The sequence below is a fragment of the Eptatretus burgeri genome, chromosome 1 (genome assembly GCF_056783735.1).
Source record: "Eptatretus burgeri isolate ZD-2024b chromosome 1, Ebu_testis_v1, whole genome shotgun sequence".
Taxonomy (NCBI): Eukaryota; Metazoa; Chordata; class Myxini; order Myxiniformes; family Myxinidae; genus Eptatretus; species Eptatretus burgeri.
In genome coordinates, this window is record NC_140961.1 from 135,265,168 (window position 1) to 135,287,964 (window position 22,797).

The window sequence follows — 22,797 nt, forward strand, 5'->3', positions numbered from 1 at the left end:
GAAAGTGATACAGCTCGGAAAGTGATACAGCTAGGAAAGTGATACAGTTCGGAAAGTGATACGGCTTGGAAATTGATACGGCTCGGAAATTCATACGGCTCGAAAAACGATACAGCTCAGAAAGTGATGCAGTTTGGAAATTGATACAGCTCGGAAATTGATACCGTTTGGAAATTGATATGGCTCGGAAAAGGATACAGCTCGGAAAGTGATATGGCTCAGAAAGTGTTACTGTTCAGAAAGTGATACCGTTCGGAAGTTAATACAGCTCATTAAGTGATACAGCTTGGAAAATGATACAACATGGAAAATGATACCTTTCGGAAAGTGATACGGCTCGGAAAGTGATACGGCTCGGAAAGTGATACGGCTCGGAAAGTGATACGGCTCGGAAAGTGATACGGCTCGGAAAGTGATACGGCTCGGAAAGTGATACGGCTCGGAAAGTGATACGGCTCGGAAACTGATACGGCTCGGAAACTGATACGGCTCGGAAAGTGATACGGCTCGGAAAGTGATACGGCTCGGAAAGTGATACGGTTCGGAAATTGATACGGCTCAGAAAGTGATACGGTTCGGAAATTAATACGGCTCAAAAAGTGATACAGTTCGGAAAGTGATATGGTTCGTAAATTGATGTGGCTTGGAAAGTGATACAGCTCGGAAAGTGATACTCTTTGGAAATTGATACGGCTCAGAAAGTGATACGGCTCAGAAATTGATACGGCTCGGAAAGTGATGCTGTTCAGAAATTGACAGCTCAGAAAGTGATACAGCTCGGAAAGTGATACAGCTCGGAAAGTGATACAGTTCGGAAAGTGATACAGTTCGGAAAGTGATACGGCTTGGAAGTTGATTGAGCTCGGAAATTGATATGGCTCGGAAATTCATACGGCTTGGAAATTCATACGGCTTGGAAATTGATACGGCCCGAAAAACGATACAGCTCAGAAAGTGATGCAGTTTGGAAATTGATACCATTTGGAAATTGATATGGCTCGGAAAAGGATACAGCTCGGAAAGTGTTACTGTTCAGAAAGTGATACCGTTCGGAAGTTAATACAGCTCGTTAAGTGATACAGCTTGGAAAATGATACGACATGGAAAATGATACTGTTCAGAAATTGATACCTTTCGGAAAGTGATACGGCTCGGAAAGTGATACGGCTCGGAAAGTGATACGGCTCGGAAAGTGATACGGCTCGGAAAGTGATACGGCTCGGAAAGTGATACGGCTCGGAAAGTGATACGGCTCGGAAAGTGATACGGCTCGGAAAGTGATACGGCTCGGAAAGTGATACGGCTCGGAAAGTGATACGGCTCGGAAAGTGATACGGCTCGGAAAGTGATACGGCTCGGAAAGTGATACGGCTCGGAAAGTGATACGGCTCGGAAAGTGATACGGCTCGGAAATTGATACGGCTCGGAAACTGATACGGCTCGGAAACTGATACGGCTCGGAAACTGATACGGCTCGGAAACTGATACGGCTCGGAAACTGATACGGCTCGGAAATTGATACCGTTCGGAAAGTGATATAGCTCGGAAATTGGGAGTTTTGGGAGTGCAGTAAGAAAAAAATATTTCGAAGTAGTGACTTAGTACTCCTCGGGGTCTAAGAAACCAGGGTATCATTAAAAATCGGGGGTGCTGATTGTAGACACAAACCCTACACCAGCAATAAGCCTTCCCCTATCAAATTGATAGAGGGAGAGCCTTAATTAAAAAATACTGCACCTTAAGTGGTGATTGATCCACCGTGGATAGAAGAGAAGCTGACATTTCTGGCCTTACCCTTCGTCGGAGCAAAAAAAAAAAAGCTCTTTTTTTTGCATAGACGAGGGGTAAGACCTGAAACATCATCTTCTCTTCTTTCTGCGATGCATCAATCACCATCCAAGATATTTTATATCCAATTTGTTTTGACTTCTCCTGAGACCCATGCAGAATGCTAATTCTGCAATGAAATAGTAAAACCATTTTTGATATATGGCTCATTGACAAGAACCTTTCCAAAAATAAAATACCAAGGAAGGATGAACAGCATAAGCCAGTGGGTAGACTAAGAGCCAGATGGAACAAAACAGTGGAGAAGGATCTGATGGAAACTGGAGTTATTAAGGAAGATGCACACCATCTGGACTGAGATGTAGGAAATAGTGGGAGAGCTGTGCTTCCGGCCTTATGCTGCATCGCAGTGAGAATAAACAAAGGGAAGTAAAGCAAAGCGGACGCTTTGGGTGTTAGCCCTTCATCGAAGCACGAGTAAATGAAGAGCCCTCTTGCTCCATCGAAGGTCTAGTGCCCGAAACATCTGCTTTATTTTGTTTCCCATGACAATTTGCAAACGTTTGTCAAATTTCAGTCGATAAAACGTATTTCATCCAACTATATTAAATGAAGCGATCCTCTGTTTTGTATGTGTGTGCAGATGTCTGAATTTTCGCCTGTGCATGTGCCACAGTGCAAGTGGTTTACTGACCCCTGCTGCAGTGAAGTGATCATTAGCCACAACACAAAATATATTTGCTGCACCTTACACCTCACCCCCTTCTAAAGGCTGCTCCCGAAGGGAGAGGGTGCTTCTAGTAAAATAAACACACAAAAAAATGTGTTTGAGAATGGAAATAGAAGAGATTTTAGTGAGGATTTAAAATGTGCAGTGTGAAGTACTCGTGATGATGAGGATTTAGTTTTTGCGTCCAAATTTTAAGCCCACAGAAGAGCAAGGCCAAGATTTTGGTCGAAGACGTTTCGCACTCATGAAAGCATGTCATTATAGATTAGATTCCCACCCTTTGTGCGTTAACTCTTACAGAAATCTCCCATTACATTCCCAGGAGAAATTTCCATGGGAATTTGATGACGTTTTGGGATATCCTCCCCCTTGTTAGGGTTGGGAATCTTATCTATAATGACATTGAATTGAAAAGGAAGCTTGTCACCCCAAATGGCTTTCATCGTGGGATATAATTAATTTCATGCACACCCATGGGATGTCCATTTGCACCCATGGACATCCCATGGGAATGATGTGGGAAGTTTGCACAAGTCATGGCTTGGAAGGTGGTTAGAGACATAGAAGGAGCAAGCAGTATGATAATGATAGGCTTATGGGGTTGAGATGGTAAGTCGTGAGAATGCTAGCAACAGAAGCATGTCTTACTCTGCCACCAGAAGAAACACCCTTGCCTCGACTTCCCGGGCCTCGAGAAGCCGCGGTGTTACATTTGTCATTCCAGGTGGAATAAGGATCGTTTTCTCCGTCTGCAGACATCATGTTGACAAGTCAGGTTCAAAACAGCACGTTGCATTTTAGAAAGGCAAGGCAGCAAGGCAAGGAGACAAGCTAAGGGTTTGCTGTGAGGAGATGTGTGAGGACGAGGGATCAAATCAAAGATGGAGGTCAGGGAGAGGCTGGGACTTGAGAGACCTCTCGAGCAGGGCCTGTGGCTAAGAGGTTCATTCAAGCGACGGTCCCGTGAGGTTTTCAAGCAAGAAGGAAAGGTGCCACGCTTCCGACATGCATTGATTACAGAGTTGTGAGCCTGTGGCTGACGTGGCACCAGCATGCGTCACAGTGCGGGGAAGAGTAGCTTGCGTGCAGGGACCCTGTAACGGCCAGCAAAGAGCTTCCCAAGGACGCGGCGTGGCTGCGGCATGACTGACAACATATTTAAGCGCACAGGATAAATATGCCTTCCAGCAATTTCCCCGTCATGAAAAGGCCGAATTGTAAAAAGCACCAAGTGTGAGGGAAAAGGTGGAATAGTATGGAGCTGGACAGACACAGCTCACAGCATGCGCACTTTCTGTTGTCTTGTCAATGGTGAACATAAACAAAGAGGAAAGGGGTGTGTGGATCAGGCCTTGTCTGCACTCTAATGGCAATGACAAGGCACAAAAGCTGCAAAATTAGAAGGGTCAGCTTGCAGGCAGAATTGGCTTGCTGGGCCGCCTTTCTCGCCAGCCTGAGTGGATGCCCCCAACGGAGAGGCCCGTTCGTGCACACATGCAGAGCTACCTTCGGCCTCGGTTTCTTGTCATAGGCCAGGTGGTCGTAGTTCTCATAGTTCCTGAGATATTTACTCTGACGTATTAGGCACACAGGGAACAAGCAGACACAGCACATTACACAAGGTGAAGAACTGCTCTCCCCATCTTGATGAATGCGTCACTGAAAGGCAGATGTACAGAGATGATGCGGGATGCGGACAGACGGACAGACAGAGGACGACCCAAATGTACGGGATGACAGCTGGGACTACAAAAGTCCTGAAGAATGAATCTGCTTAAACATTTAAACATCTGAGTTTATGCAATGAATCATGCAGCTTGGCTACATCACCAAATCCTGCCAAAGGTGAAGCTTACCAAACAGGTCAGCATCTGGCTAAACTCTTCTTGCACCAATCTTAAAAAAATACTCCATCAGCAGGACCCGGTGTACATTGTCCCAAAGTGGTTTTTAAATATCGTTTTTGCAAATCAAACTTCAAACACCCACATACGAAAAAGTTCACGATTAGAAATGTAAGTGGTAATAGAGCAACGATACATGATACTGTACCAGGAGAAGCCGTCTCAAGCAAAATGAGTCGACTCAGGCGACAGGCCCTTGATGATAAATTAAAACTGACCCAAGACAAAATAGTTGCACATATTTTATCAATAATCCTGGTAACCTCCACACGGGACATTATAGCTTCATGTTAAGGGCAATAGCACAATATTGAAATCACAACAAGGCCTCTAATAAAGAGCACACAACATGACAGTTGGTTGACGCCTGGTTACGAGGAGGTCACAGAATGGGATGTAATATGGTACAGCATCTTCAACAACTAGAAAACAAGTTTTAATTTCTGAGAGCAAATCTGTCAAGCTCACAAACTACTGCAGCAGATGGTAGCGCAGCTAGCACCCTGCTCGCTGTCGTGCAATCGTAGATGCCTTCCGTAATTAGCATCGGATCAGAGTATCCACAAAGAGAAATTCTGACGAATCCAGGATTTCTCTGAAAGACATTTCAGTGTTTCACCTGAAATGGTGATATCCAAATTTTTATTTCTGCAGTTCATCATCTACTTACCTTTTGCATGGTGGGGAAGGGGGGGGGGGGTGGGAGAGAATCGCTTCTGATCAACTCTCTCATGTTTCTGTAAAGGTTAACATGAATGAGTCTTTCATGGGTATCAAAACTAACAACCGGTGCAGTTAAAAAAAGATATGCCTTCTCTGTCATTCCATCTGTTTTCCTGTGTACCCCATTGTGTCCAGGGAGGTTTTCCTGCTCACAGTACACTTGTCTTTTCCACTGAAGGTAAGGGAAAAGGATGAACATTCAAGCTAGCAAGAGACAAGATGGAATGTTTGGTATTTGTGGAGAAAGGTTTGAAAAGATCTATCTTGTCAATAATAATAATAATAAATTATATCTAAATAAAACAGGGGAAAAAAAAATCTCAATCATCTTCACACACAAATAGAGTATATATATATATATATATATATATATATATATATATATATATATATATATATATATATATATATATATATATATATATATGTATTGTTGTGGTTGAGGAAATTCGCAAACCACCAATCAGGTCCTGTAGGTGAGATATCTCTGTAAGTACATGGGTAGTTAGCCCCAAACCCGTTGTTTAGAGGGAATAAATGCGATTCATTCGGGCTGCGACCCTTTAAGATAGCCGTTTTTCTGTTCTATCTTTATTTTGAACCAACCACGTCTCAACCGCCATCACACAACAACCACCAACCGCAACGCCGCTTCACAACAACAACAACGCCAACAGCCACGACCTTAACCTTCATAGCTCACTCCCGCAAACATCGCATCACCGCCATTCCAAACGGCACCATGGCCGGGCGTCGGGCTGTCCTGGACTCGTGCAAGACGCGCGCCGAGCCGCGGGTACAAAGTGCGGGCTTTCCGAGGAGAAGTCGGATCAGGAATGATACACGCCCACTTCTTATCCGTGCAATCAGCAAGCGCGGGGCGGTTTGGCCCCGCCTGCAGGCGCGTCGGAGTAGAATCGATATATGCAAATTTGAGGATCAGGGGAGATTCACGCCCCTTTTTCTCCGTCCAATGGGCGAGCGTGGCTCCACCCCCGAGCTCGTTCTGATCCAGAAATTTGCATATGGGATCTCCTACACCACTATAAAGCGCCGAGCGCGGGGCGAATTTGGTCAGTTTTGGACTCGGGCGAGTTGGAGAAGTGTGGCAGCGGGAGAGTTTTTTTGGTCAAGGGAGTTGCAGAAGAGTCAAGGCGAGTTGGAGAAGTGTGGCAGCGGCAGAGTGTGGCAGCAGCAGTCAAGACGGGTTTGGAGGAGAGTCAGTCTGTCGGAGGTCGGAGTCTGTCGGGGTTCGGAGTCTGTCGGGGAGCTGCAGAGAGGGGAAGCCGGGAGCGCGGTCGAGGTCGCAGTGGAGTCGCTCGTCGTGGGACCCAAGCAAGCCAGCTATCCTCTTTCCCCAGAGCATCAACAATCCCCCCCTTTTTCCCCCCCGCGCTGAGATAGTGCGAAAAGGGGGCCCTGTTCCCACCCCACTCCAAGCAGTGCCAACGAAACCCGTGAAGGAGCGCGGAGTCGGGGCACCGCCGCCACATTTGCGGCTCATCACAAGACGGGTAGGCTCCACCCGGTCTCGCGGGCCACAGGCCCGTCTGTCCCCTTGTCGTTGAGGGTGGCCCTTTTCTTTTGCTTTTGAGTATATGTGTTGTCGGCACCGTCTGTAAAGTAAAACTGTGTAAGTGTTGCCGTGTGCTCGTGTAGTCGGTAGTAGATCTGCATTGTTGTGTTTCTTTTGTTGCAATTGCTTTTGGTGCATAATTGTTGTAATTGTATATGTGTGCTTTCCTTGTGCCGTGGAATAAATGTGCCTCATGTTGAACTGTTTTTCCCGTTTCGCTTCGTCTTTTCTTTAATTGAATCCCCATCTTGCTTCACGTTAAGGGTTGGTAGTGGGCTTAATACACCCGATAATTAATCGGAACCGTCGAGGCCGACGTTAACACCGCTCAGTTATCCCGATAGTACGGAACGGGTCGCTTAAGTGGCCCGTGTCCGAAGTCGACCTGCGGCGAGGTGCGATCGCCCGGTCTACCCTCCGTGTGGGTACTTAGGTAGGTCGAATTTGGCGAACAACCCTATCCCACGCGGGGGACCGATTGGCACGATCGTGGTGAGGCTGAAAGGCCCACCCATGACTAGTTCCCGGCGTTAGTCCGAGAGGGTCACGACAGAATTGTCCGTCCGGTGGGCGACATGCCGCGATTCGAGTTACGTGGCCGCTAGCACGCCGGCGGGCGCGAATTCGCAATAATATATATATATATATATATACATATATATATATATATGTATATATATGTATATATGTATATACATATATATATATATATATATATATATATATATATATATATATATATATAGTTGTGAATTTGCGCCCGCCGGTGTGCGATCGGCCGCTTGGCTCGAATGACGGCCGCCTCGCCCACCGGAACGGACAATTCAGTCGTGACCCTCCGGGAACTACCGCCCGGAGCCAGTCACGGGTGGGGGTTTAACCTCACCACGATCGTGCCAATTGCCCACCCGCGCAGGATAAGGTTGCTCGCCAAATTCGACCTACCTAATTACCCACGCGAGTGGTCGACCGGGCGATCGTATCACGCCACAGGCAGACTCCGGAGACGAACCACTTCAGCGGTTCGTTCCGTATTACAGGGATAACCGAGCAGAGTTATCGTCGGCCTTGACGGTTCCGATTAATTACCGGGCGTTTTAAACCCACCATCAATCCCTTACGTGATGCAAGATGGAGATTCAATAAAAAGGAAAAGACGAAGCGAAGTGGGAAAACAGTTCAACAAGAAGCACTTTATTCACACACACAGACACAAAGCAAGCACGTATATACAGCCATACAGTCAAAATGCAACAAAAGCAAGGAAAGAGTTAAAACCGAATAAAAGGGAATTATTTACACACGGCAACACTTACACAGTTTCTACTTCATGGACTGGCGCCACCCACAGACATTTACACAAAACCCCAAAAGAAAAGGAAGTCGCGACTTCCCTGGGCACGTCGTCCAGCCTTGGGGGACCGCAGCCTTGAGTCCCTCCTTTGTCTCCTCCTGGCGTGGCGCACCGAGCTCGTCCCACGCGTAGCTCGCGTCGTCCGCCCGCCAGCTCGGACGAGGTTTTTGGGGGAATGGACGGGGCTCGTTCGGCGCTACTTCCCGTGCTCGCGCATGGGGTCCCAGGGCTCACGCGAGGATCGCAGAAAAGGGCAGGAACAACGAGCTCGCGAAGAAACAGAAGGCTCACTCCGAACTCAAACCAACTCCGAGCCAACCCAGCTGAAGACCAACTCGTTCGTCGCTTTTGTAGGGGCTGGCCCTTCGCCCTGCCCCGTTTTCGGCTCCACCTTCCTTCGAGAAGGTTCCCGAAAAGGGGCGTTCCCTCACCCCGACCGCCTCACGCTGTTCATCCACCAATCGGCGATGAGCTGCCCTCCCCCTTCCTTCACACCAAGCGCGGGGAAAATGGTGGGAAAAACCCACAAGTGTCGTTGTTGGTTTGTTTTGTTCTTTTTCAAATTAATAGAGAAAGAAAAACGACTAACTGAAGGATCGCAGCCCGAATGGATCACATAAATTCCCTCAATACAATGGGTGTGGGCTAACTACACATGGACTTATCGAGATATTCACCTGAGGACTCTTTATGGTGTAATGCGAATTTCCACAACCGTAACAATATATATATATATATATATATATATATATATATATATATATATATATATATATATATATATATATATATATATATATATATATATATATATATATATATATATATACACACACACACAGTTCAGTATATCTCAAGACCAAATACCATCTCTCACCCGTAATTGGAGGACACAATCAGATCTTACCTTATCAATTATCCCCAGGTGGTGAGTATTTTTTATAATTAACCTCCTACCTATGTATATGTATATTGTTACCGTTTTGAGGAGTCCCAAAGACATCCTCACATAGTTAAAGCTCGGTTTCATTGCATACTGTTTCGTTTAACTGTCTAAAATCCTTGTTGATAGGTCTGCGTTGCGATTGTGTCGTTGGAAATCCTATACGTGTCATTTTACTTTTCTACAAGCCATTTGCCACATTTGGGGGGGGGGGATTGGGGTTAAGGGGCAAGGCAAGGTTCTAGCGAAGAGGGGGTAGAAGCTCTACAAAAAGGCACAGTGGAGAGCATCTTAGAGAGACGGCGACAAAGACTGAGAGGTTCGGAGACACGCAGACTTGGAAATTCAGAGCTTGAGAGGGTTTCCAGACTCTGTCGCTGCTTCTTCTTCTTCTTCTTCGTGAAATTAATTTCACCATGAGTAGTTGGCTTCATGGGGACAATTTACTTTTGCAGGAGGATGGAACCGCAGCTCAGAATACACAGGAACTCATTTAACAGCATATAGGGGTAATGAATAAATACTGGGATGAGGACATGGGAAGTAAAAAGCAAAAACAACAGACATAACCGGACGGTTCACTTGAATGGATGGTAACAGTATCTCTGTTATCTTAACACCTACTTAACACGAGCCAGACATATTCACGAAACACAAGACGAGATAGAATGGCAGTGTGTGCACGTGCGCGTGTGCATTTTTTCCTGAAGCACTGAGTAGAGGGCACCTCTCCTGATCTGGTCTCGCCCTTATCTGTCCATTAGTGCACCGACGGCTATGCGCTTGCTCTCTGGAGCAGGGGGGGGGGGGAGGATGGGGGGAGGTGAGTGACTGATGGCCGGGCGCTTTGGGCTGTGCGAGTTCTGGACTGTGAATCTGAGAGAAGAGGAAAGCTTTGATGGTCCCGGCTCTCAGGGAGAGGGATGATGGTCCTGGCTCTGTGAAAACAAGAGTTCTGTGTCACTGGATGGGTGTCCCGGCTGTGTGTCTCCCTCTGCACGAGCCACGATCGTCCGGCCTTATATAGCCAGCCTTCTCACCCCTCCCCATGCATGTGCTGTCGATATCCCAGTTGAGCGAGTTGGCACACGTGGACCTGCCATTGTTGTACAACCCCGCGTTCAAGGCTCCATGGTAAACATGTGGCCGACTCATTTGTGGAGTGTGATTAATGGATGAAACTACAATGTGGGTGATTTGAAGATTAAACATGAATGGAAGAAAGAGACAGACATGAGGATAAGGAGTGACAGGGAATCTGATGATACATACCATTCTGGTTGATGCAAATTGGGGTTTACAAATGCTTACGCTGGCACCCATTAGGATATAACTACCCAAAAATTAAACCCTCATTTTCATATATATATATATATATATATATATATATATATATATATATATATATATATATATATATATATATATATATTGCCGTGGGGGTGGCCGGCCCAGGTTAACCCCCCTCCCCCCCGACCCAAATTGTGGTGACGGGCGGTCAACACCGCCGGCCCCCAGGACGGCCAAGTGGTTCTTATTAACAGGAGGTGGACATGTTGATCCTCTGAGATTTTAACATGTGCTCGAAGGGCATGGGGCGCAATGGCGAACAGGCGGAGGAGCACAGGGAATGAAATGGATGCACAGGGGGTTTATCCTCAAACTCCACTGAAAATACACAGATACAGTTTCTTACAAGGAATACATTTTAATGAAAATAAAACAAATCTTTGCAAAGGACAATAACTCAAAACGTAATGATAATAATGTGAAATAAATAAATCCTGCAGTCGGGGCACCTCTCACACACACTCAATACAGACAAAGGGGAAACAAAATAAAGATAAAACTCTTCCTTTCAACTATTCTTGTACTTAGCTTGGCTTAGAGCTGGTCTTTTTTGGACTTGGAATCGAAGTGTTTCCACCAGCACCAGCACGCAAATTTGTGCTTCTCTCAGAGCAGGACAAACGTACACCAGGCAATCCACGAGCAGCACTCAACACTAAGGCTCAGAGCCCCAGTGCAGCTGCTTGTGACATACACGAGGCTCGGCGTCCGTTTCTCACGACTCAACCAAGAGCCAAACGCCAGCGTCTTGCTTCACCACACGAGCCAAATCGCCTCAACACGAATTTAATGGTTGTGTCGTCCTTGCCATGCGCTAACCCTCCGCACTCACCTCTCCAAACAATGCACCTCATGCCTCCGCTCTGATCACGTCTCTCCAAACCTGCGCAAGCCCTGAACTCCCGCTTCTGATTCTCTTTCGAATCGACTCTGCTTCGTGCGTTCCTCACACTGACCTCATGTGTGTGTTCTACCGATCTCTCATCCTATACAGTAAGAAGCCTCCCATGCTCTCTTCTTATTCCTCCCACATCTCCTGTTTAACAATCCTCCGCCTCCGGGGCGTGGCCTGCTCACACGAAACCTGGGAAGGCAGGGCCTCCGCCCGCTCCGCACGCCTGGCTTTAAGGACGTGTTCCCACCTTTATGGCCGATCTTGAAATATAAAAACATAGGGAAAAATCTCAAAGGGGCAATTACATACTGGGGAAGCTTATTCTTAAACCATAACTAATCAACATGACACCACCTCCTCGTGTGGAGACTGATCAAAGAGGCCACCAAGAGTCCAATGGCAACTTTGAAAGAGCGACAGGTCTTTATGGTAAAGACTGGTGACGGTAATTCATGTGACAACAATATCCCAAGCTCTCCACAAGTCTGGCCTATACGGTAGGGTGGCAAGAAGGAAGCCATTACTCAAAAATACCCACATTTCGTCCCGTTTGAGGTATACAAAAAAATACTGAAAATTCTGATGTCATGTGGCAAAACGTTTTCTGGCCTGATGAAACCAGGATGGAACTTTTTTGGCTGAAATGCAAAATGTTATGTTGAGTACAAACCCAACACAGCACATCACCCAAAGAACATCATCCCTACCATGAAGCATGGTGTTGAAAGAATCATGTTATGGCGATGTTTCTCATCAGCAGGGACTTGTCAGGATAGAAGTGAAAATGGTTGGAGCAAAACACAGAAAAATCCTTGAGGAAAAGCTGCTGCCTTCTGCAAGAAAGCTGAAATTGGGATGGAAGTTCAACTTTCAGCATGACAATGACCTGAAGCACGCAGCCAAAGCTACATAGGAATGGCTAAGGAACAAAAAGATAAACGTCCTTCAGTGTCCCAAACAGAGCCCCAACCTAACTCCAATGAAAATCCATGGCAGGACTTGAAGATTGCTGTCCTTCAATGCTCACCACGCAACTTGACCGAGTTTGAACAGTTTTCTCCAGAACAATGGGCAAATATTTCCCAATCAAGGTGTGCAAAGTTGGTAGAGACCTCAAAGGTGATTAAACCAAGTATTAACTCAGGGGGGTGGATACTTATCCAAACAAGTTATTCTAGTCTTGTCGTTTTAATTTATTTTCTGAAATTTGTAGAATTTGTTTTTCACTTGGAAGTCGTGGGTTACAATGTGTAACTAAAGGTGGGAAAAGTCTGATTTAATGCAATTTAATTTCAGGCGAAAAGGCAACAAAAGGTGAAAGTTTTGAAAGGGGGTGTCAACTTTCTATAGGCACTGTATACATATATATATATATATATATATATATATATATATACTTGTGTCCACACTGGTTAACACTAGACTGAACAGAGAGTGAAACGATTTCCCTTGGAGGCTTACAGCCGAGATTCTCGGAGATTATGGCGCGCGCGGGATGGGAGGGCGGCAAATGCACATCATGGACGGAGCAGACGGAAGCACAGCACAGGGGTTTTACTCTCGAACCCACAACAAATAGACAACACAAGCAACTTAAATAAATACTGGGGTTTAACGAAAATAAATCATATATATATATACAATGGTAATAATTCAAAACAGGATAATAATGAAACGGAACGTGATGTAAAACTAAATCAAATTCCGAGGCGCCTCCAAACAGACTTTAATCCAGACAAGGGGACAAATAAAATCTGCACTTAGCTGTGTGCCTAGGGATGAGTTTCGGTAGCTTGAACATCACCAAACCTCTTCATCACTGCACGGGAAAATGCGCCCAAAATGGCGCCCAGCTGCTCTTTGGGCGGGAAAACATGCAGGAGGAAATTTGGGCAGCAATACTCAACACCAAGGTTCAAAAACCGCCGTGCAACTTCTTTCGTCGATCGCGCTTGTCGACGCCACTGCTCTGCAAAATGGCGTCGTCTCTTTCCCCGATGGCACAACACGAGGCTTCGAGGCTGGTCTCATACGACCCAGCCAACAGTCAATGGCTAGTGTCTTGCTCCATCACGCGAGCAAATTTGCCTCAGCACGAACATGAGAATCATGCAGCCTTCTTCACCATATCGAGGAAAAGCCACCCGTAATGCCCTTCTCTTCCACCCGCCATCTCCTCACTCGCTTCTGTCCCATCCTCCTTCGTGTCCCGCTCCGAACCTAACTCCCCTCCACTCTCTTTCTGACATCACGCACATTAATCATCCACTCCAGGGGCATGGTTTGCTTGCTTTCCCCCCGGAAGGCGGGGTTTCTTGCCTGCTTGGATGTGCAGCTCGATTGTTGTTGTTTTAAGGACGTGATCCCTTTTTATCACTGGTGTTGAAATGCAAAAACATCGGAAAAGGTCACAAGGGGCAATCATACACTGGGAAAAATTATCCTTAAACGCTACCTAATTTAACACAGCACCACCCACGTGTGGTGACATGTAACACTTAAGCTCACAGCTTCCCGATACTTAATTTACATTGAGATGTCTCCTACACATCTAAGGACCAAGATACTCTATGCACTCCTATCTTTTCTCTGAAATTCCTCCATCTACCCCACAAACATAACAATATATATATATATATATATATATATATATATATATATATATATATATATATATATATATATATATGAATCTTTTCATCATTATGGATAACAAAATCATGCCTTCTCAATGTATTTTTGCAATCTAACAATGTATTGTTGGGTATAATTCTTCCTGTCTCCATCATGTTAGACTTTACGCATCGTCTGTTCATCAATTAGCAAACTATTCTATCCAATAAAGTTTATCCAAACTTCCGTCCTCACTTCTAATACCGGTTCATGTCATGTAAGAGATGAGTCCGTCGTCCGGTCTATCTGGAGTCCCCCGTCGTGTCTTCGTTTCTTTTTTTTTACCTTGTAAACGTATTTTTGTCTCCTGTACATCCTTGTTTACATTTACTTGTTCGTGTTCTCCAATCATCAGATCTCAGATGAGACAAGTCTACGTCTTTGTCTTCTGTCCCATTTCTCTGCCTTCCATCTTCCATTCATCACCACAAAATTGTTCTTTAAATTAACCTTATGGATTCCCTTTGTGTCGTCTTCCTCTCCCTTATATCTTCATGTACACTATTGTGGTAATAATTTGTGTTCCAAAACAACTGGATCCTTCTTCTCTATCTACATCACCATGCTCTGCTCACTTCCTCCCTCCAATTTCTACCCTACCACCAACGAATAAATTAATTCTAAAATACACAGCTGTTTTTATAAAAAGTAAAAAAAAAAAAACATTACCACCTTTCTGTCCGCTCCCTCATCCATAAGTTTATTCATTCCCTCTTTCATTCCTCGTGTACGTCTCTCTAACTATGTGCTTCTCTTGGTAATTAGGATGTGATTCGTAATAAGGATTGTTCAATCCTCACCCTCCACAACTGCTTTTCCCATTCCCATCTCAACCTCCTGTTCCCCTTCCCTCTGTCCCTCTCTCCCATCCCAGCTGCCTATGTGCTCCTGCCATTCCTTGCCAGCACAAAAATCCAATTGTGCATAGTTTAGAAATTACAGTACCGTTTTCTTCTGGGGCATTATCAGTCCACTTATGCACTCTGCCAATGATGTTTATAATCCCTTGCTGGAAAGTGGACTCCAAAAATGGGCCAAACTTATAAATGTTTGCATCCTGCCGAAGCCCCTTTGACCCCCACCCCCCAGACACCTTTCCTGCTCAGGTCGTATTCCCTCCCACTGCTATTTTGCTATAACTTTCCCTTCTGTGCCACTTTTAGCAGCACGTGCCAATTTTAAAGTCTTTGGTATGACTCAGTCAGGATTTGAACCGCCAACATCCCAGACTCTCCCAGCAGAACTCCAACCACTACGCCACCAAACCTGGTAAAACGTACAGAATATTGTGGTATAATGTTTGTATGTGCTGATCCGATTCAAATGGATGATTGCAAAGGAGAGTAGATCATGTTCTTGAGGATCCACTAACTGAGTGGAATGCTAATGTGATGGATCTTTACAATATAAAAGTCTTTCCCATCCAAAACCATAACTTTTTCGACCCTCGCTAGCTCCTCACCTGCCAAGCCCACCTCCTTCCAAATTTCAAGTTTTCAAATTTCAACTTTTCCTCCAAAGTCCATCGTGTCCACCCTGTACATCCTCCTCTTCCCCTCATTCTGCCCCACACCCATTGTTTGTCCAAGTCTCCCTCGTTTTTAATCCTTCAACCCTGCTGTTGGTGTTTCCCTCCTCTCCCTACTGTTCCATTTGTTCTGTTGCATCCTGATCCATTCATTGTTCTAGCTCTTCAATGAGCCTTGACTTTCTTTTCCAAAAAAAAAAACCATTCCCCTGCAATGTGATCAAGGTGCAGGTGCACACAACCGACTATTTATTACTCCACATTGTAAGAGATACTGCGCTTGACTTTCAAAGTGACTGAATGACAAGTGGTGGCTGTATGTACAGAGACAAGTTTATCAAAAATTTTCACAAGACTTCCACTTTGCTTGTCAAACGTTCTGCTTGTGGCATAGAAGGCTGCCTCTATTCCTGAATTTCTTGATTCTTCCACTCACATAGTCGCGTGGCCACCAATGGAACCCTCTCCTCCTATTTCCCAGTGGTGGCTGCATTTCCCCCAAGGCAGTGTTTTGGGCCCAGTCTTGTTCCTCATCTATACTAATGACTTCTCCTATGCTTTGGAAAACAATTCCTTCCTTTTTACTGAAGCCTCTACATTGTGTGGTGCAGTATCCCCCATCCTTCTGCTGGACAGACACAGCAGCTGTGTCTCTCGATCTGGCGATGTAGAAATGATTTGACTCTGGTCTGATAAATGGAACATGTCCTTCAATCCTGGTAAATCTCTCAGTCTCGCCTATACTATCACTCCGGAAGTATCGTCAAACAAACCCACCTACGGTATATATTTCCTTGGTCGTCCACTACATGAGGTTCAGTCTTTTGAACTTCTTGGCCTCACCATCAGCCATGACCTTTCCTGGGCCAGCCACACAGCAAAGCTGGCCTCCAAAGCCAGCCAAAGACTGGGCATCCTCCATCATCCAAAGTCTTTCCTCAGAAAATGAGAGCGACTAACAGTCTACAAGGCCTTTGTCTGTCGTTCAATGGAGTATGTTCTCCACTATGGGCTTGTGCCCCAGCATCTCTTCTGGATTCTTTGGAACCAAAAGCTCTCAGAATTCTTGGAAACTCCCATGATGATACCAAAGAACAAGGTCTGTTGCTCTCACATCACAGGCAGGTCGGTGGTCTCTCTGTTTTCTACTGCACCCTCCACTCTCTCAGTCCTCTGAACCTCCCTATCGACTCGAGGATGCACGCATTCTTCCAGTAACTCCTTCCTGGTTAAACTCTCAAAATCCAAGCTGTCGACACACATCAGCTTTTATTCCTCAATTCTCCCATCTAGGAACCACCTTCCAGAGGCTGTTCTGTCTCACTCCTCCCTCTCGGACTTCAAGCAATCAGTACACCACCATCTCTCGTCATCCCCAATTCTGTTCCATTGTCTTTATTAACCCCATTAACCTTTTTTTTAACCGAACCATCTTTCTTGCTAGTTTCAGAGTTTCCTGCCCTCCTTCCTCTCTTCTTTCCCAATTTGTTCATTCCCTTGATGTTTTGTCTCACTATCAGCTCTGCCTTGCTCTTGCCTCACTTCTGTTAAGAAAAAAATAAAAAAATCGATTCTGCATTCATGCTATTCCTATCAACCATACCAGAGTGACAGCTGCTCAAGCTATGAGCCAAGTGCATTCAATCTGACAAGCATAAAATCTGCGAACAGGAGGCTATTGCTATCCGCACCATCACAATTTAATTCAAAGAGTTCAGGAAGACCAAGATATGTTCATGACCCGTGTTGCAGCGAGGGAATTAAACAGGCTGAATGTTGAACAAACTTAAGACCAAAACTGATGAAAGAAAGTTCCGCACCTTAATTTCCTCTTCCTCAATAAGCTTCTCGAGCCGTTTTTGCACAGCACGGCCCTCGTGGTCATCGTTGATTATCATGACGATGTGTCCCCAATTGCACTGCTCGATAATGTCGAACCAGACCAGCGCCTGGTGCGAGTACGGAGGCACTGTGCGCAGGTATGACAGGTGAATACTCTGGAAAGACACATGCAGTAAGGTAGACACAGTCATACGTGGCCTTTAACGGACTAACGGAATCCAGGATCGACATTAGGACATAATTCAGTATAGCAACATACGACATCAGACTGCACCAAAGAACCTTGTCGGAGTAGATAGAGAGGCGGTTGCTGAGGCCGATGACAGGAATGCGGTAGAAGCCAGCTGTATAGGACACAGGAGTTGGGTTCATATGCTCAAAGGGTGGTGGAGGGTGGCTTACCAAGATGGCGTGTACCTGCACAGAACGGTGTGTATGAACACAACAAGAATCACCGGGCAGATCTGACCAATCATGTGAATGATACAGGGTTGATCAGAAAAATGTCTCCAATTTTAGTTGATTAATAAACCTGCTATTTTTAATGCAAGACCAGAAAAAAATTGTATGATACAAAAAGGAACTCATAAAGTTTTGTTTGACTATAGATTCTGCACATTTACGGACACGTATGGAAAAGTTTCTGACGACAGACGAGTTCACGTGAGACTCTGGAAATAACTTTTCTTGAACAAATCCCCACAGAAGATGAAAAAAAATCCAAACGTGAGAGGTCAGGAGATCCTGGAGGCCAAGGAAATCCAGATCGGTGGGAAATTATGAAATCTGCCATGAAAGTGATTAATGAACCACTGCATGGACGAGCGAACTGTATGTATAGTTGCTCCAGACTGTTGAAACTAAGCACTGGCAACGTTTCTCACATGACTCCAGATAAATAACATGGAAAAATAAACAACAAGGAAATATTAGGCGCAGGAGAAGGCCATTCAGCCCATCATGCCTGTGTCACACCAACACCAGATTAAATAAATCCGTAAAAACGACAATTTCATCGGGGGATGAGGGGAAGAGTGGGGATGAGAACAGTGTGGCATGCTCAGGGGTATCACAAGTGTGATAAAATAAAAGTGGAAAAACATATATATACATTTATTTTATTTTAAAACATTAAAAATATATATTTGGTGGCAGGGTGGGATATTCGATAAAAATATTCGAGCCTGGTGTTGGCGCAGTGGTTAGGGCAACGGCTTGGGATCCAAAAGGTCCTGAGTTCAAGTCCCGTTGGGCCACTGAATTAATACACCAGGGGGTTGACTCAGCCTGTCATCCTTCCGAGGTCGGCGAAATGAGTACCAGTATACTGGGCCGGTGTATACCCCGGTTAAAATAGGTGTACCATATCCCTGTGTCGTAAAAGGCGACCAGGGTTGCGTCAGGAAGGGCATCCGGCGTAAAACATGTGCCAAATCACTATGCGGATCATACGGATGATCCGCTGTGGAAGAAGAAGAAGAAGAAGAAGAAGAAGAAGAAGAAGAAGAAGAAGAAGAAGAAGAAGAAGAAGAAGAAGAAGAAGAAGAAGAAGAAGAAGAAGAAGAAGAAGAAGAAGAAGAAGAAGAAGAAGAAGAAGAAGAAGAAGAAGAAGAAGAAGAAGAAGAAGAAGAAGAAGAAGAAGAAGAAGAAGAAGAAGAAGAAGAAGAAGAAGAAGAAGAAGAAGAAGAAGAAGAAGAAGAAGAAGAAGAAGAAGAAGAAGAAGAAGAAGAAGAAGAAGAAGAAGAAGAAGAAGAAGAAGAAGAAGAAGAAGAAGAAGAAGAAGAAGAAGAAGAAGAAGAAGAAGAAGAAGAAGAAGAAGAAGAAGAAGAAGAAGAAGAAGAAGAAGAAGAAGAAGAAGAAGAAGAAGAAGAAGAAGAAGAAGAAGAAGAAGAAGAAGAAGAAGAAGAAGAAGAAGAAGAAGAAGAAGAAGAAGAAGAAGAAGAAGAAGAAGAAGAAGAAGAAGAAGAAGAAGAAGAAGAAGAAGAAGAAGAAGAAGAAGAAGAAGAAGAAGAAGAAGAAGAAGAAGAAGAAGAAGAAGAAGAAGAAGAAGAAGAAGAAGAAGAAGAAGAAGAAGAAGAAGAAGAAGAAGAAGAAGAAGAAGAAGAAGAAGAAGAAGAAGAAGAAGAAGAAGAAGAAGAAGAAGAAGAAGAAGAAGAAGAAGAAGAAGAAGAAGAAGAAGAAGAAGAAGAAGAAGAAGAAGAAGAAGAAGAAGAAGAAGAAGAAGAAGAAGAAGAAGAAGAAGAAGAAGAAGAAGAAGAAGAAGAAGAAGAAGAAGAAGAAGAAGAAGAAGAAGAAGAAGAAGAAGAAGAAGAAGAAGAAGAAGAAGAAGAAGAAGAAGAAGAAGAAGAAGAAGAAGAAGAAGAAGAAGAAGAAGAAGAAGAAGAAGAAGAAGAAGAAGAAGAAGAAGAAGAAGAAGAAGAAGAAGAAGAAGAAGAAGAAGAAGAAGAAGAAGAAGAAGAAGAAGAAGAAGAAGAAGAAGAAGAAGAAGAAGAAGAAGAAGAAGAAGAAGAAGAAGAAGAAGAAGAAGAAGAAGAAGAAGAAGAAGAAGAAGAAGAAGAAGAAGAAGAAGAAGAAGAAGAAGAAGAAGAAGAAGAAGAAGAAGAAGAAGAAGAAGAAGAAGAAGAAGAAGAAGAAGAAGAAGAAGAAGAAGAAGAAGAAGAAGAAGAAGAAGAAGAAGAAGAAGAAGAAGAAGAAGAAGAAGAAGAAGAAGAAGAAGAAGAAGAAGAAGAAGAAGAAGAAGAAGAAGAAGAAGAAGAAGAAGAAGAAGAAGAAGAAGAAGAAGAAGAAGAAGAAGAAGAAGAAGAAGAAGAAGAAGAAGAAGAAGAAGAAGAAGAAGATGATTTGGTGGCAGGGTGGGAGTCGATCTGTGACAGCATTTTTAGGGTGAACAATACACATCATCAACCACACAGCACCAAACACTCTTCTACACTTATTTTGTCTGTACCTTTCATTATCTTAAACATCTCTATCATATCCTCTTGAAACCACCTCCTTTCTTTTGTATAAAGCCCCGTCTCCTTCAGTTGCTTCTCACAGCTGAGTCAAGCTTGGCTCTGAATCAATCTAGTTACTAGTAGCCCTGTACTGAACCCACCTCGTGGTAGCTACATCCTTCCTGAGTGTGGTGACCAGTGTTCTAGACGTGGCCTCACTAAATTCCTGCACAATGTTAAAACCACCTCTTCTGTACTATCATATGTCAGTGTGTGTGTCCTCTACAATCCAAAACCAATGAACCAAGGAGACTGAAACTTTGCACGCATACCAAGGGAACTCCAAGGAAGTGCATGAATGAAAATTTTGTGTTTGGGTTAATATGAACTCCCCTTTTGAAGATAATTAACAGCCTTATTTAATTATCCTTGATCAAGGCATCATCCTTGGTCAGCCGTCACTTTGCTGGTGTCTTTGTTCATCATTTTGTTCGGCCAATTCAAACATGCCTTGATTTGGAAACACCATCACATGAATGATACAGGAGACGTTTTTTATTTTACATGAATGATACACTTTATTGGGAACACCATCTACTTTCGCAGGATAATTAAAGTCGCTAATCAAAATATTATATCTGATTTGAGAATCGGATCTTGTGGACTAAATAAATGTCGAAATCTCGAGTGAAATCTGAAAATTTTAACAAATTAGTGATTTTTATAACTAAGTGGATTTATTTAAGCAAAGCATAAAGCAAATTTTTTTTCTTCTCCTGTTCAGACGATTATATCGAGTGAAGAAAACATCAAGGAATGTGCAGAAAGTGAAACTTCAATGAGCGCAACGCCATGCTCTATATCCTGCTATGATCCTATCGGGCGTGACCTTCGAAAACAAAGCATTGCGACCAGTTATCATACTTAGGTGCAAAAAAAATGAGAGATTTTGGACTAAACGATGCAGAAATCAAGAAAATGACCAAATCCCAAGACCTCAAAAATGAAGTGAAAGGATCCTGGAAGCTGAAGAATGCCAAAGTTGAACTAGTGGTAGTTGGAGATGCAGAAATGATGATGAAGAAACTCACAGAGATATTGAAAACCATCCCTGGGAATATTACGACAAACGAACTACAGTTGGAAGCCATCCTGGGCTCAGTGACGATCCTGAAGAGAGCCCTCGTCACAAAACTTTGAAAACACAAAACTTCACCGCCTGGTCCGTAAATCGTGACCCATAACTGACAAGAAGGTGGATACTTTGAACCCACCTTTGGAGGACTCCATTCCACATTCTGAAACCTGCATATGTAGATACCAATCAATCACACACACACACACACACACACACACACACACACACACACACACACACACACACACACACACACACACACACACACACACACACACACACACACACACACACACACACACACACACACACACACACACACACACACACACACTTCCATTATGGTAATGCAGTGACCAAATACTGCACTAAAGCAAGCACTCCAACGAAGCGACGCCGGGCTTTAGCACACGATTAACAATCACCGAACCGTCATCTTAAACATACACCTCCCAGAGATGCCCGAAATGTCAAATATGTCCCAATTGGACAAATGAACACTTCTTTCGTAGTCAGGAACTTGTTAGTTCGATTCTGGAACTTAAACTTTGTAATTATGCTTAATTTCAGAGATACTCGTGGTGATCGCATGTGCGGAAATGAAATGAAGCAATGAACGCTGACGTCTCCGGGTGTTTATAAGTAATTGCAATGTACCCAGCGATTCGTAGCTATGATGAACGCGATTCGATAATATGAGTGAGGAAAGTGAGAGAAAAAAAACTTTATCGTTGAGAAATCATTGCGGCCTATTCCAAGTCGAGGCATGGTTGAGCAGGCCAAAAAACACATGGCAGCTTCAGACCCCAGCGAGGTTACCCCGGAAACGTTTTAAGACCCCAGACAGCGAGGTGGCCGAGGATCGCCTGATGAAGGATATAATTAAATAAAGCCGTTAATTATCTTCAAAAGGGGTGTTTTAATTAACCCAAACACCCAATTTTCACTCTTGCACTTCCTTGGAGTTTTCTTATTTTGCATGCAAAGTTTCAGGCTGCTATGTTTTGTGGTTTTGGAGCTATGGAGGAGACAGACACACAGACAGACAGACAGACAGACATCGATTAGTGGAGATATAAAAATATCACCCCCCCCCTCCCCTGTGATGAGAGTTGGAGGGGACAACGACTTGCCAATGCTCTTGATGGGAGCGGGTGTTTGTAGTGTTCAAAATGCAAGTTTTCATTTAACATATCACTCATTCTAAATACAGTCTTTCAAACATTCACTCTGCCGAATAATAAACGTAATGTAATGACGTCAAATCATGACAAATTGACCTGATTTGGAAGAACACACTCTTGCTCACCCTCTCTCTGTTCTATTCACCCTCTCATTTGCTCAAGGTCATCTGCCATCTGCTTGGAAATCAGCAAACATCACTGCCCTGCACAAAAAGGTGCAAAAACAGATCCCT

General features: G+C 44.2%; 1 protein-coding gene across 2 annotated transcripts in view; it reads right to left on the minus strand.

Annotated features, from left to right (window-relative positions):
- Positions 1–22,797, minus strand: part of GRIN1 (glutamate ionotropic receptor NMDA type subunit 1) — an 83,913-nt gene that overhangs the window by 58,608 nt on the left and 2,508 nt on the right. Inside the window, exons 2-5 of one of the 2 annotated variants that reach the window (XM_085899305.1) lie at positions 17,589–17,723; positions 17,285–17,461; positions 4,025–4,090; positions 3,167–3,267 (exon numbers count right to left, since the gene is read on the minus strand). In XM_085899305.1, the coding sequence (XP_085755431.1) occupies positions 3,167–3,267; positions 4,025–4,090; positions 17,285–17,461; positions 17,589–17,723 (479 nt within the window). The remainder of the gene's footprint in view (positions 1–3,166; positions 3,268–4,024; positions 4,091–17,284; positions 17,462–17,588; positions 17,724–22,797) is intronic. The other variant, XM_085899314.1, reaches the window with a different exon arrangement.